Source organism: Momordica charantia, assembly GCF_013281855.1.
Source record: "Momordica charantia cultivar OHB3-1 chromosome 7 unlocalized genomic scaffold, Mcharantia_2.0 BLBB01000007.1, whole genome shotgun sequence".
Classification (NCBI taxonomy): Eukaryota; Viridiplantae; Streptophyta; class Magnoliopsida; order Cucurbitales; family Cucurbitaceae; genus Momordica; species Momordica charantia.
The window spans coordinates 541,041-557,061 of NW_028275165.1; the positions used below are offsets into that span (position 1 = coordinate 541,041).

The 16,021-nt window shown below is 34.2% G+C and overlaps 1 protein-coding gene across 1 annotated transcript; it reads right to left on the minus strand.

The window, feature by feature from the left end:
- Positions 1–10,177: 10,177 nt before the first annotated feature.
- Positions 10,178–13,721, minus strand: LOC148209968 (Heavy metal transport/detoxification superfamily protein). Its single transcript, XM_088126575.1, has 5 exons — positions 13,713–13,721; positions 13,123–13,264; positions 12,285–12,466; positions 11,534–11,621; positions 10,178–10,494 (listed from the first exon to the last, which is right to left on the minus strand). The coding sequence occupies exons 1-5, from the start codon at positions 13,719–13,721 to the stop codon at positions 10,178–10,180; spliced, it is 738 nt and encodes a 245-aa protein (XP_087982701.1).
- Between the last annotated feature and the right edge of the window lie 2,300 nt (positions 13,722–16,021).

Genomic DNA, 16,021 nt, shown 5'->3' on the forward strand with positions numbered 1-16,021 from the left:
GGGTCCTGGTTGCGATGGATATGACCCAGTCCGAGATTTTTGTATACGACTCATTGTCAGGCCACATTTCCACGTCGAAGTTGCTGACAGACATGCGGCCGTTGAGTCATACAATCCCATCGCTTTTGTACGCATGTGGGCTGATGGATACGGCTGATTGCAAGCTGAAGAGGACTCCTTGGCGTGTATACCGTCCTACGACCGACACGAGGCAGAAAGGTAGTATAGACTGTGGTATTTTTGCATGTAAATTTTTGGAATATCTTGTGTCAGGTAATAGTTTAGAAACTCTTGTTCAGGCTCAAGTGTCGCACATTAGAAGGCAGTATGCGACACAACTTTGGCATAATGAACCTTACTTTGAATGAACCATTTTTTTTTCCATTGCATCTTTGAAGCTCGCTCTCGATGTTATCCAGTCTCGATCTCGATGTTATCCAGTCTCGATCTCGATTTAACTCGATCTAACCCTCTCGCTAACTCGATCAAAATCGCTTTCGATGTTATCCAGTCTCGATCTTGATCTTACTCGATATAACTCGATATAAATCGCTCTTGATGTTATTCACTCTCCATCTCGATTTAACTCGATCTATCCCCCTCGCTAACTCGATCAAGATCGCTCTCGATGTTATCCAGTCTCGATCTCGAATCTCTGTAGTAGTATATACTCGATCAAACTCGCTCTCGATGTTATCCACTCTCTGTAACAGTTCCTCCTCTATGAGAATACCCAACAACTTCTGTAGAAGTATATACATTTGTACTTCAGTATCAGGAATCTGTCTCGCTTTATGGCTTATTTGTCTCGCTCTCGTTGTCTCGCTCTCGATGTTATGCTCTCGATGTCTCGCTCTCGATGTTATGCTCTCGATCTCATTCACTATCCTTCTTTTTTTCGTTCGTCTCCATGTATGTATATTTATAAGATCGCAAAGATAACAACCTATCTTTCTCGCTATCTCGCTTTCTAAATTTCTCGATTTCTCTCTTTCTCGCTATCTCGCGTTCTAGACATATGTATCCATACCCACTTATCTTATAATTAAGAGGTTAGTACGAGGGAGGGTGGTTGATTAATTAATGCACCCTTTCAAATCCTCAGTCCCAGCCCAGTTGTCTTTCCACCTTTCCAATGCAGTGATTAATTACTCTTCCTCTTCCTTCCTACCCGTTAACCCAATTTTCGATTTAATTATTTTTTCAATTTTCCATGAAACCAACCAAGGATTTCTCTATATATAGATACCACAAAGTACACAACAACGACATCCAGATTAGAAGTATCTATCTATCTAACATTTATTAGAAGCAAACATGTCAACATCTTACGAGTCGGACGATTCCTCTTCCGACGGAGCAACCAGTCCTATCTCAAACCATCTCTCCTCCTTCGCGGAGAGCGGAGTGCCAATTAACGGTCCTTTTCAACAAACACGGGAAGAAAACGACCAGCTTAGGAGAGAGCTACGTCGAACGCAACACGAGCTCAACAACACGAGGTATAAGTTAGCCCGGGTTGAAGAAATGCGGGACTTGCTGGAGGGACTGCTGAAGGAGGAGAAGGAGGAACGACTTCGTCTGGAGGACAGGGTGGATCAGTTACTGGCTCGTCTACGCCGATACCGTAATAATAATAATAATTTGTAAAATCTCATTTTAGTAGTAGCTTATGGTTGTTGTTTTGTTTAAGCTACTAAAAAAACACTTTTTGTAATGGGATGGATGGATGGAGCCCATGTTTCCTACTTTAATGAATCAATTATTATTACTTTTGTTGTTACTGCTTGCTTACTTTCTCAAAATCCTACAGTCTTCTTTCTCTTACACGCTCATTCTCGTTCGTGATAATTTTCGTTGATTTTCGTTGTACTTCTAAAAAAATTTATCCTTATTGTCATCACGGTCGCTTACTTATTACGCTATTTTTCTTCTTCCACATTATTATATATCCACTTATATGCTATTAATCGTTCACGATGACGTCTCATTTTCGTTCAAGCTCATTCTCGTTCAAGCTTATTCACGATCTCTTTCGTTATCTGTTTTGCACTCTCGCTGCTATTTTCCACTGCACCTGTTTATTCTCAATAGACTGAAGTCGAATAAGTACTAAAAAAAAAATTAGGCGCAGCCTTTCTTTAATTTAAAGAACATCAACCAACAATTGAAAGAATTAAATTTCACGTCTTTTCATCTCTCTCGCTCTCGTTCATGCACGCTCTCGATCAAGCCCATGCACGTTCTAGATGTACGCTCTCGTCAAGCTCATGCACGCTCTAGCTGTACGCTCTCGATCAAGCTCATGCACACTCTCGTTATCGATCACGATCAACCTCATTCACGCCCTCGTCAAGCTCATGCACGCTCTCGCTGTACGATCTCGATCAAGCCCATGCACGTTCTAGATGTACGCTCTCGTCAAGCTCATGCACGCTATCGCTGTACGCTCTCGATCAAGCTCATGCACGCTCTTGATCGCGATGACGACCAACCTCATTCACGCTCTCGCTGTACGCTCTCGATGAAGCTCATGCACGTTCTCGATCTCGATCAGATCTCGCTCTCGCTCATGAACGCTCTCGCTCTCGCTAATGAACGATCTCGATCTATAACATACTCCAAGTAGCTATCCATATCCATTTAACGCGCTAACGATCTCCTTCTTCTTCACGCCCTGTCCGTCAGCAAATGATTTGGCAAAGTAGGTGATGTCAGCAAATGATTAGAAAACTTGTCTTTTGAGAAGGGCGATTAAAAAACTTAAGAGGCCCCTACAGAAGGCTTATTTTGTCAATTTTCCCTTGTATTTTGTTAGATATGAATAGGTAGCTTGTACCGCAAGTAAGAATCCATGCACATGCATGAACAATAGGTTGCTATTCTTTCATATATGATTACAAACGTGTTTTATGTTATGTTACTGTTCATCAGTGACTACAGCTTAACATAAGTATGCTAAAACGAATTATGATAGGTCATATTTAGGTCCGTGGCAAAAAAAAACGATACGAAGAATAATTACAACTAAAAAAAGGGTCTGCGAGCCCACATTTGTACAGCATATTGACGACGAAATAAAGAAATGTTACTTTGAGTCAAAGTGTCCATCTTTGACCCAGTTACATCGTACTCGAAAAATCTAACACAAAATATGCCGCAATCTGTGAACCCGGCTTGCTGAGGTACAGTACGTCTTCGGACCCTCCACGGCACCGTGGGCAGGTTAGGCCGAACTGCAAGCATCCCGCTCCAATGAAGAATCGTCGGGATTATCGTGCACATTGGCTTGAGCGTCTTCTCGAGATCATCCAACGGGGTGATCGACTGCAGTGAGTCCCATACGGTTAGATCACCCTCCACAAGATCAATCCCGATCATGACCCAGTGGTTGCCGTCAATATTCATCGGCGTGTACACGATATCGGCCTCGGTCCATGGGGTGTCGTAGTCCGATTGTCGACCAAGCACGAACCGAAAGATGGTACGCTCTTGCCTCCAATCATATGTACATTTCGACGGCAGGACACCCGGCTTCATAGCTGCATATGGTCCGTCTGTTCGTCGTAGCAAGTTCTGAAAAAAAAAAACCCCTACAAACGTCATTCACGTATCGAAGTAATATCGTTCGTTACATGGGTGAAAGGTAAGCCGAACTTACGGATAGAAGTACGTCGCCTATTGCGAATCGCACACGCAATAGATGTTTACACTTCTCAACCTTCCTTGCCGTTAACATCATGAGCGAGTCGATATACTGCATGTGACATTATGAAAAGTATGAGTCTATAATTAAAAACAACTTTGCTGCTTCTAAACTTCACTAACCTCGTCGTCGAGTTGAAACTCATGATCCAGGAGCAGGCCAAACCAACTCTTGTATTTGATCCCGACGGACGTTGAACGGGAATTGCCGTTGGTTGATGGGTCGTCCATCCATTTCTGGAACCCCTCGTCCAGGAGCGGTGGGATGGGGCATGTAGGGTCGTACGCTCGAACTTTGATACCACGTTGGCCGGTGGGCGTGTATATGGCCCGCAACTTCCACGGATATTTTCTCTTCCGAAGACCCTGGCCAAGTGGGCCTTCAATAAACTCAGGTTCAACCTGTAACAAGTATAAAAAAAGTTCAATACAATACTTAATGACGTTGGAGTTGGACGTTGGCGTTACCTTAACAACGGTCAGGTGTGGAGTTCCTCCATGTGATAAGGGTAGGGGTCGACTTTCTGTCCTATCAGTTTGCTTTCTCGGTGGCCCTGCGGGTTGCGGTGTCGGTACGTTAACCATCTGCCCCTTACTTGCCTCCCCGTCACTGGCGCACGTACCTAGAGTAAGATCCTAAAAATGGACGAACATTTGCTTTAAGTAAATAAAGTTAGGTTAACGTAAAAAAGTTAGTATCGTTACAGAAATACCTCAATTACGTCGACCGGACTAGGGTGGCCACTTGGGACCTCCTGGGTAGCTCCAACAATGGTAGGAGCGTGATCCATCTCCACGTCACTCTCGTGAACGTCGGCGGGTTCTTCACAAGTCTTCAGATCCTCGTCCATCCTCGGCTCGTCCCCTGTCTTCGGCTCTTTCCCTGTCTTCGGATCCTCATCCATGTCCATATCCTCCTCGTTACGCCCACTCGGATCACGTCCACCCGAAGAACCATCCTGATCCGGCACACCGCCCCTTCTATCATATTTATTCTGGCCCTTCGACATAACCTACGTAATAAAAATTATAAATATACGGATGTGAACAAGAAATTCAAATAATACAATACAATAACCCTTACCTTTGTTAGCCTCTTCATAAACTTCTTTATGTCTTTTATGTCAGTCGTCATGCCCGTCAGAGTTGTCTCAATGGCCGTCACTCTATCGCCGAGCCTCCGCAGCTCCCGACTCCACTTATGCTTCGACTTCTTCTTCTTCTTCTCCGTCCCTTTCTGTGGCAACAATTGATCTTGTCCTCCATCGGTCCCAATAATATCTTCTGTTACATGATCAACCACTGGGGAAGCATCCTTTGCTACATCATCGAGCTCAACTGGATCCCCAACCTCACCAGTAACGGGAGACTTCTGAGCGGTGGAAGTAGTAGCCAGTGGTTCTGTAGTAAGTTCTGTGGGTGCAGAAGGTCCGACAGGGGCCACTGGTGGATGCATAATGCGAGCCATGTGCTGTCGTTCGACATCAGTCGCCTCCAAACGAACTACAACCTTCGACTGTATAACACAAATAGTTAGGTCAATTTTAATATTAAATACTAAAAACAATAAGAATATGTTGTACTCACCTTGACGTTCTCGAAGACCTCTCGCTCCAAAACATTAAAAGCACGCGAATAGGTGCATGACCATCTAAGTAGACGAGGAATAGCATCATCATTCAGCCTCAATGCTACTCGAGTCGACAAGGTTGATATTGTCTCGTATGCCCAAACCTGCAGTCACGTCAAGTTAGACTCTACGGTTTTTCACAGGTACATAAATATATAATAAATTACATTTAAATTTCACTAACCTGAAAAGTGTATGGAAACTCATACAAGCTATACGTCTCAACATGGCTCGAGTCCATAGCGACCTTCTGTTTGTACGCCTCGACCTTGTCCTTCAGAGCGTTCTTCAAGCTCCAGAGAGTCCTTTCAAAAATCATTGAACTCCAGTCATAATTACAGAAAACTTCCCACCGATCCACAATCCCAAAGAGGCTTGTGTCCATTTTCTGCTTCCTTTCCCTGCCCATCATGGCAAGCTCTATGTAGTATACTATAGCAATCTTCACAACGTCCTCGTCATTTTCGAATGTGTGTTCTAAAAAAATTTTCTCCAACTCCGAACACTTCACACTCGCCTTGTCTTGAAAATACAGAATTCTAAGTCTTCGGTTATGAATATCCTCGTCTACCCTATTCATGGTGTGTCTAAGACCGGTTATTAGGTCGAACTCCCGCTTCCCAAAAGAGACCCTATTCCCGAATAGGTTAAAGCTAATGAGGTCGTCTCTAGGTTCCTCCACCTCTCTAAGCAACAGGTGATGGAGCAACGGACCGTTAAATACAACGTTCATCCCTAAAATCGGACCAAAACATGTTTGACTAAACATGTCTAACTGAGAGGGAGTTAACCTAGCCTTAAGACGAGAAGAGGTTTTCCCTACGTGAGCGAGATTTGACAGCGCGGCCGGGAACCAGTCGTCTTGGTTTATCTTAAGTGTCATATCCATGTCTCCTGTAACAAAACAAAACAATATTGCTTAGAAACGGACCGGGTTGAAGCCTGGGATGGAATCCAGAAAGTCAAAGTACAAGATACCTTCTTTCTGGATTCTATCTCGGGCCTCGTCCCCGTCCATTTTGAACCGGGATGAGTCCCAAGATGGATTCCAGAAAGTCCAACCATCCTTCTTGAATCCATCCTAGGACTCATCCCGGTCCGAAATGGACCGGGACGAGGCCCGAGATAGAATCCAGAAAGAAGGATGGTTGGACCTTCTGGAATCCATCTTGGGACTCATCCCGGTTCGAAATGGACCGGGACGAGGCCCGAGATAGAATCCAGAAAGACTTTCTATCTCGGGCTTCGTCCCGGTCCATTTCGAACCGGGATGAGTCCCAAGATGGATTCCAGACCATACCATTTCGGTCTTCATCCCGGGTCTATTTCGAATCGGGATGAGGCCCGAGATGGAATCAAGGAAAGTCCTGGAATGGACTTTCTGGGTTTCATCCCGGTCCTAAATCCACCGGGCTTAAAGCCGAGATGGAACCCTGAAAGTCAAAAATTAAAACAAAACAATGGAAGCAACAATAAATCAAACTTCATAATAACCTTGGCTACTTCAGATAGAGCCGAAGGTTGAAATCATTCACACCCATGCAAAGAATGAAGAAAAAAAAAGGTAGAAAATCATTCACAATAAGATCGCGAGTTCGAAAGAAAAATTACCTCAATTAGGGAAGGGGGAAAGCTCTGATAGAGACGAAGTGAGGGAGACGAAGAAGAAACGACAGAGATGAACTTTCTGGTTGTGAGGGAGAGACCGGGATGAAGACTGGGATGGACAACAAGATAGTGAATGAGGGAGGGGAAGGACCGAGACAGGGAGGGAAAGGAGGGGAGGGCTGGGTTTGATTTCTTTTTTTAAATTGAGGGTAACTTGGTAATTTTACAAAGCAAAATAAGGGGAGGGGTTAGAAATCTGAGGTGGAGGGGTCATAAATAGGTAAAAATCAAAATGGAGTCAAAAGTCCAAAGTGGTTATTGAAAGGGCTCAAAAATCCCAATTTCCGTATAATATTCAACTTAATTAGAATCTAATATAGATACAAAACCTCTGGTTTTTCTGATTAGGTCATTTTTCTACATTCTTTTTTATTTTTTTTTTTTCATATATATTTGTAGAAGTATATAAATATCCCAAGAATTTCTTTTAGAACCATCTTCTAATTTTATTTCTATTTCTAGTTTAGCCCTTTTTTAAGTACCAAAAAATCTATTTTATTTACTAAAAGTATTGGAATACGACCAAAGTCTGATATCGGTTAGATAAGAAGAATATCATTGATATATATATGAGTATCATTGGTATGAACCGTTTGGGGTGAAACAAAAAATAAAGTCACAAGGTCATGTGATGATTCAAAAGAAGATAAAGGTTAAAACATTATTCAATAGGGTGGGGAAGAAAATAAGTTGGAAAATTAAAGAAAATTCTTGAAAACAATAAAGTTTTTTTTTGCCCAAATAAGACATTTGAAACCTCAGTTCCACCCATGTTAAAAAATATATTTATTTCGCCATCATTTTTTTAATACATTTTAAATATAAACTTGCTTAAAATTTCTTTATTTATATGCGATTCATAGTTTTAAATCACATTTTTCAAATCTTTGCCCAATTTCAAAAACTTAAAAAATAAAAAGTTTTTAAAAACATGTAGTATATAACTAATGTTTTCTAAATTAGTTAAGATTTAATAAATATGTGCTTTTAAAATTTTGATAAAAAAAAACATTGTGTTGTAACTAATAAATCTATCCTTTTAATCTCGAAATTTCGAAGAAGTTGGTCATTTGTGTAGGATGGAGATTCCTCAAAGAGAGAATCTTTTTCTTGTTTTTAATTTTTTATTGAAACAAAGAGAGAAGCTTTTCGTATATTTTAAAATTTAAAGTTCACTTTTTTTCGACAATTTTTTTTTTTTTTGTCATTTTAACTCTAGAATTTGACAAAACTCAATTATATCTCTAAAATTTGGATTACGTTTATTTTTTTTTTTACAATAATTGTAGAGGTGCGGAGATTTCAACTACGTCTCCAAAAAAAAATTATAGTACTGTATCACTATTATCTCCATTCATGCTAAAACATCTAATTGATTAATATATTATTTCATAAACTTGTCCCACATTATTTTTTAATTTTAATGTTGTTGATAATCAACAATGAATAGGATGTTAAGGACAACAGTACTTCAAGTACTCACGATTTTACTTTTGATTTCGTCCAAAATGTCTCGTACTAATGGAAATAATTATTCTCATATATATAACATAGATCATGCTCTTCCCTAGCCAACGTAGGACTTCATTTGCATTCACCTTACAAATCCAACGAAGAAGTACTTTCCTTCCGGCGAAATTCATCGAAAATTTATTTAAGGAACAATGAAAAAACTAGCGAAATAATATTAAGCATAAATTTAAATTAGAGAAAATTAAAAAAAATTACGGATAAATATGTAAAAAAACAATGTAATGAAATATGATGGATTTTGGAAATAGACATTTTCCCAATCTCCAAAACTTTTTGCATTTCTTGTTTTGACTTCCGATTTTACAATGCCAAGCAAAATTGGGCCGATTTCCATTCTAAAAGTTCAAATTGGGCTCGAATGGAAAAGCCCAAAATGGATAATTATGGGAAAGTAGTGTGGATAAATTATTTATTTTAATCCATTAAAAATGATAGTTTTTAAAATTAAAAAAAAATGATAGTTTTCTTTTTAGTACAATAAAATAATAGTTTGTTGATATATTGAATTGAAATCAAATCTAACATGAATGAAATGTTAATACCTGAATAAATGATGAGATTAATGGTTCTTAAAACTATTTTAGAGAGCTATTAAAAAAATCTAACTAATAAATTATCCGAAATTCGACCAACAAAATACTCAAAATAAAAAAAAAATGTTAAATCGAATAGTCAAATAAAACAAGTCAACACCCAACAAAAATATGTATGATTTAAGAAAATTTTTGAGAGAGAGAATCAATGCGATGGTGACAAAGTAGACTATATTTTAAGTTGAAAGGAATCCAATTCTTTAGTATACTTTCAAAATAAAGTGATGTTATTTATATATTGTTAGGTATGGAGAGATTAGGTTAGCGGCATTTATCATTTGCTTGAAATACTAAAATTTATGAATATTATTTAATAAAAGACAATTATTTTGTTGGATCTTCTAAAATTTTCTTTTTCTCCTTTACCTGTAAAGAAAAAATTGTTTGTATATGAATTTTGTAAACGTACAAAAATATTTCTTAAAAACAAATAGAAACATAAAAGTCAATATTTCTATTTATTGTTTTCTGGTTTATTTGTTTCCTCGTTTTTAATAAATAAAAGCAGAATTAGGTTTGGTAATTATTTCTTATCCATTCTTTTTATATTAAAAAAAAAGAATAAAATATAATTTTGATAACCATTTCTTAATTCTCATTTCCCAAAAAAAAAATTAAATTAAAAAAAGTAAATTTTTTAAATGAAAATTAAAACTTTTTAATTAAATATTTAATTTGTTATCCTATTTTTAATTTTTAATATTTATTTTACATTTTATAGGTCAAAAATGATAAAAATAATTCTTTTATTTATGTTTTGAAAAATAAAATTAAACTAGATTTATCCATGAACAATACGAATCGGAGTTTGAAGAAGGGGAAGGAGAACGAGTCCTGGATAGATGGGGATTTATTCAATTTCTTCATATTTCAACTTCTACGAAGTTTCTTTCTTTGCAGCTATTCACGGAATGTGAGAATAAAAATAATTACCAAACGTTTATGTTTTCTCACAGATTAAAAACAAGAAACAAGAAATATAAACGAAACCAAACGCGACAAAATGAATTGAATTTTTTTTTTCTTTATATGAGATGACTTGATTACATTACATGATAGAACAAGAAAATACATTGTCATCACTAAAAGTTTGATCAGGGTAAATGTGAACCATAGAGTATTGAGGAGGATATTTGAACACAAAATTTTCAGCTTTTTCTTCTCCATCTTTATTCTTCTTGGCACCTCCTTTCTCTTGCTCTCCTCCTTTGCCTTTGCCTTTGCTTTCTTTCTCCTCTTTCTTCTTCACCATCTCCACATTTTTTCCCATCTTCTTCTTAATGGATTCCACTAGCTTTGGGGGATCCACTACTCCCTTCACTATCACTTTTGAACTCTCTTTGTCTGTTTCCACACTCATTACACCTGATATTGTTCAATAAAAACGATACTCGTTAACATCTCGGTATATTTTTTGTCTTTATGGGCTCGTTTGGTAACGATCTTGTTTCTGTTTCTTTATTTTTAATGTAGAAAAATGTATTGTATGGTTCCAACCTCTAAGAATTCAAATATGATAAGACAATCTTTTTATTTATGTTTTGGAACAAATTAGAAATTATGGGAATAAGAAAGGAGAAACTAATTTTGGTTGTTTCCAAAATTTTTATACAATTGTAAGAATGTTCCAAAAAAAAAAAAAAAAGAGAAACAAGAAACAAAGTTAGTTGAAAAATACTTAGATTTCTTAACAAAATTGGAAACGACAAACAAGAAACGGGAATGTTACCAAATGAGTTTTAGTCCTTGTATTTTCAAAACATCTGTATTGGTGTCTCTAGGGTACTTTTCAAAAAGTAACTATTTTGCTCTCTTCATTTTCACTTTTATCTCATTTCCTTTCATCACAATTTCGACCACGTACACAACACTCACAAAAAAATTTTCAATGTAGCCACAAATTCGTATTAAAGAGTTTTCATTTTGCATAAAATTTATGTTAAGATTTTGTAAATAGGAACCAAAATGTCACTTTATTAAGTATAGGGACCAAAGCTTACATTTTGCAAGTATAGGTACTAAAATGAACACAAAGAAAAACAGATTTTTTTAAAAGGACCAAAGTGAAGAAAATGATGAAGAGATACCAAAAAAATCATTAATTTCAATTATGAAATGTTTATTTGGTAAGAGTTTTTCTTAGTTAGATTCCTGCTTAGGGAGGTAATTGTGTTTTAAATGTATAAAGAGGTAAAGTCGTGTGCAAATGAAAAATACGAGCATAGTTTTGGGAGGAATTTTTCGAAATAAATCAAAGCTAAAAATACACGAAGAAAAAAACCATGTAAACCATATTTGGATATACACCCTAAAATTTTGTTTTTAATATTATCACATATAATATAAAAAAAGAAATTAAAAAAGGCTATATTTATATTTTAAACAATAGTATGTAATATTTTACCTTCCATTCTTCCAATGGACTGCTTGATGTCTTTTTCACAGCCTTCACAGTGCATATTCATTTTTAGCTCCACAGTCTTGATCTGAATCTTCAAAACAAATTTAATATATAATTAAATTTTATTTTAGGTGAATATATACTTTTATGTGAATAAATTATTGGGTTCCACAGAATTTTAGTAAAAATATCTCAAAATTATTCTTGGTATAAAAATTTATTTTAGTTTATGTAGTTAATTTTTTCCATTAATCATTTAACAAAAATTCAGATTTATTTCAAAACTTGCTCCCTAACCCCATGTGGCTTGAAGCACTTATCCACATAGATATCTACGCATCAAGTAAATAAATAAAAATATAATTTACATCAAAAAAAATTAAATAATTGAAAACAAATGAAAATTTAGACACTAAAACCTAATAAATATAAAGTTTATAAATCGAAATAGAACGTGTCTGATAACTATATTTTTTTTTTCATCATTTCTTTTCACCTTCCTTAAAATAAATTTGAATCATTTTTCAAATTTAAAAAAAAAATTCTGGTAAACTATTTTTTTGTTTTTAAAATTTAACTTAGATTTTGAAAATAATTTTAAAAGGTAGATAACAAAACAATGAAATACAAAATGGTTGAAATAGCCTTTCTAGGCTTAATTTTTAAAAACAAAAAATAAGTTAGATCGTAAATTTGTTTTTTTAATCACGAGTTTGTGAACAATGATTTCAAGGCGGTTCGGGGCGGGTTTTACCTCTTCCTTTTTGGGTTCGGGTTTCTTCTGCTGGGTGGATTCAGGCAGGTCTTTAGGAGAAATGAGCTCCACATTTTTTGAGTATTTTCTCTTAGTCCCTTCCAATATTTCCTTTGGGTTAAGGTCTTTCCCCTTTATCACAACTTTCTGATTCTCCACGTCAGCTATCACTTCTTCCACGCCTATGACTCAATCCATCGAAATTTTAAATAAAAAATAATCGGAAGATAATTCAACTTATTAAGACATATATCTTTAACTTTTCGATTCTCTGCTATTTTTTTCAAAGTCGAAGTTTCAAATTCTGCTCTCTCCATATTTGTTGTGAATTAAAAAATGACGTATTTAAAAATGATTTAAAAAGAATTAGGACTAAACTTGCTCTAAATTTTAATTCGGAAAGCTACAAACAAAATTAGTGGATAAATAGAGCCTAAAAATAGTTTAAAAAAATTTCCTAGTCTTTATATGTGCAATAATTTTTCTACTGTTTAAATTTAAAAAAGAAAATGTGAACAATCAAATATATGCAATATTTTTTAAGTGATTAATTAGAACCCGTTTGATAACGTGTCCGTTTTCTTATTAATGTTTCCTCATTCATCTTTAATAAAGAAAAACAGGATAGCATGTCCCCGAACATCCATGGGAACAAGAAACAAGAAATTTGGTTTTTTGTTTCAAATATATAGTTTTGAGAATATTTCTAAAAAATGAAAGACCAATAAACGTAAATAAATTGAAAACGATAACATTATCAAACAAGTATAACAAAATTGAAAATGAGAAATAAAAAAACGAAAAAACATTACCAAATACGCCCTTAATTTTTACTTACCATCGAAAGCTTTCAAGCATTTAGAGACTTTGGTTTTGCAGGCTTCACAATGCATATAAACTTTAAGCACAACTTCTGTAATCTTTTTCTGCTGTTCCTTTTTCTGTTCTTCAGGCTTTTTATTTCCATTTTGATTCTGACCCTTTAAAATATCAAAAAGCATAATTAATTATTTAACTACAGGAAGAATAAAATGCAAAATTTAATTTCACATGTGCTATTTTTGTACAAATGTAAAATGAATCACATGCTTAAAATTAGAATCACATGTGACAATATTATTGTTATTTCTTGTCATCTATTTTTTCAAAAATATAAATAAAATTATTATTTTATCATTTTCTAATGATAAAAGGCATAATAAATATATTTAAAAAGTTTTAAGAATAACATTAAAAAAAAAGAATTAATAGTAACAGGCTAAACAAGAAACCATATCATTATCAAAACAGAGATTATTAAACATAGTATAAACAATCAATCTCGTCAATCAACAAATATTTTAATTGAATTCAACGACCGAGTAGAATCAAATATCATATTTAATATTACAAAAATAAATATGAAAATTGAGGATTTCTTTTTCATACCTTTGCCATCTCTTTGTCTAATTGAATTCCAAACTTGAGCAGATCAAGAGAAGAGTGTGATGTGAAGGTAATTCCATGGCTCTATATATAAATATCTAAAGATGTGTAACTGAAAATTTAATTTTTAATAAATAATATATGAAGGAACTGTAATTAATAATAAAAAGAGGGAAAAATTTTAAATACAAAATTAATTTTTGCTATAAAAATGACTAAAAAATTGAGAGATTTCTTTATTTCCAAACTGAGGAGATTCACTGCCCTCTCAGATCCCATGTTCTTAAGAACAGTTTCTTACTTACATAATTAATTATTATTTCCTTTTATTCAACGTTTTAATTGTTAATTAAAGTTAATAGTTATAATAATTTATGGAGTTACCTTAATTTCAAGAAAAATATTATTATTTTAACTTATTTAAACGTGAGATAAATATACATTGGCAAGATAATTTTTTTGTGTGTGATTTTTAAAAATAAACTTATTTTCAGAAGAAAATTGTACCTTTTATAAATGTTTTTAAAACTCTGGCTAAATTTCCAGTTTTGATAATAGAATCCGTTTATAAACTATTTTACTTTTCATTTTAAAAATCATGCTTATATAGTAAAAACATTTATAAATCTTATCTAAATCTGAAACAATGCCAAGTTGGCTATCGGTTATAATATTATTAGTCAAAACAAATTAAATGAGTAATCCTTGTAATTATTTTACCATTTGAAGTTCAGATTTTGCAAGAATTTATTAATTTATTTATTTTCATAAAAGCTCTAAGAATTTATAGCTTCAATTACTAGATAGAGAATAGTTGTTAACAGTTGTTAGAGAAAGAAAAATGAATTAAATTATTTGTCTTGCTCACATAATATGTCATAAATTTCAACAATTGTTTTAAATAACATATCAAAATATAGTCTCATTAATAAATGTTGAACTGATAAAATTATTTGTGATCTAGGTATAGTTACCGTTAGAGTATTAATAACTTTCAGTGAAAATCATTTTATATAAAATATCACGGATTATTTAGAAAAAAAAAAGTAATTTAACCATTAAAATATTTTTAAATACCACACTAAATTTAATCTCTTTTTTCTCTCTCTCGTATCATTCTCCCACTTCTTCTATTTCGCCGTCTGCTTCTCTTTCTTCTGCCTCTCCGCCACCGCCACCGCCGCCGCCGCCGCCGGCCGCCGCAGTTTCTTCCTTGAGAATCGTCACAATTTTATCGGCTCCTCTCCAGATATGTCTCTCAAGCTTTTTCACTTCAAAAACCCCCTTTACTATTAATATATCATGGTTTTCCCCCTCAAGTTCTGCACTTAGAACCCCTTTTCATGCCAAAAAAAAAAAAAAAAACTTATAAGTTTAATTAGTTGTTTTATTATCCTTCTCTACTTTCAATCAAAATATAATTTATATGAAATGTGAGATATCAGTAAATCAATGAACATGAAAATTCAAGAAATTTCTCTAGAGAAAAATTTTAAGAAACATGAAAGGTCGTGAATAAAGATGAATATAACTTCAAATTTTGAAGAAAGTTACTAATGTTCTTGATCAATTAAATATATGCTTATGCTGGCTAAAAGTAATAATTTTATCATCGGATTAAGTTTATGACGAGAGAAAAGATCAATAGTACAAAAGAATAAGAAAAGAATTTAAAAAGAAAAAAGAAGTCAAAGTAAAAGAAGCTATTTAATTAAACCAACGATAATAAGCATCTACTTCTTTTTAGAATGCTAATGGTTTAAATTCTCCTGTCCCAATTTATTATATTAATAAAAAAAAAAGAAAAAAAATCTATTACATACCCTTCATTTTTTGGCTGCATTTCTTCACTTCATAGGAACAATGGCCACAATGAGCATTGAATTTTAGTGTCACAATAATTCCCTAAAAAAAACAAAATTAATAATGTTGGTTGGAAAGTATTGGAAAGCAAAATAATAATAACAATAATAAAACGACCATTTTCTTTTCTTTTCTTTTTTTCTAAGTCTTCAACAAATTTTAATAATCATGAGAAGGAATAGCTTTCCATTTCTTTAAAAATTAGATTTAGTTACCAAACCATTTTTTGTTTCCTTCTTTAAAAAAAAAAAAAAGAAAGAGGGTGAGAATAGAAAAACATATATTACCAAACATGATTTTATTTTTCTTTTGAAAAAATATGAACAAGAAATGAAAATATTATTAAAATAATTTTCTAAATAACCTTCTCTTGGAATTCCTGTTCAAGGTTGTTTTTGTCCTTTTTGCTCACAAGGTTCTTCAATTTCTTCAAAGAATCCATTTTTCTC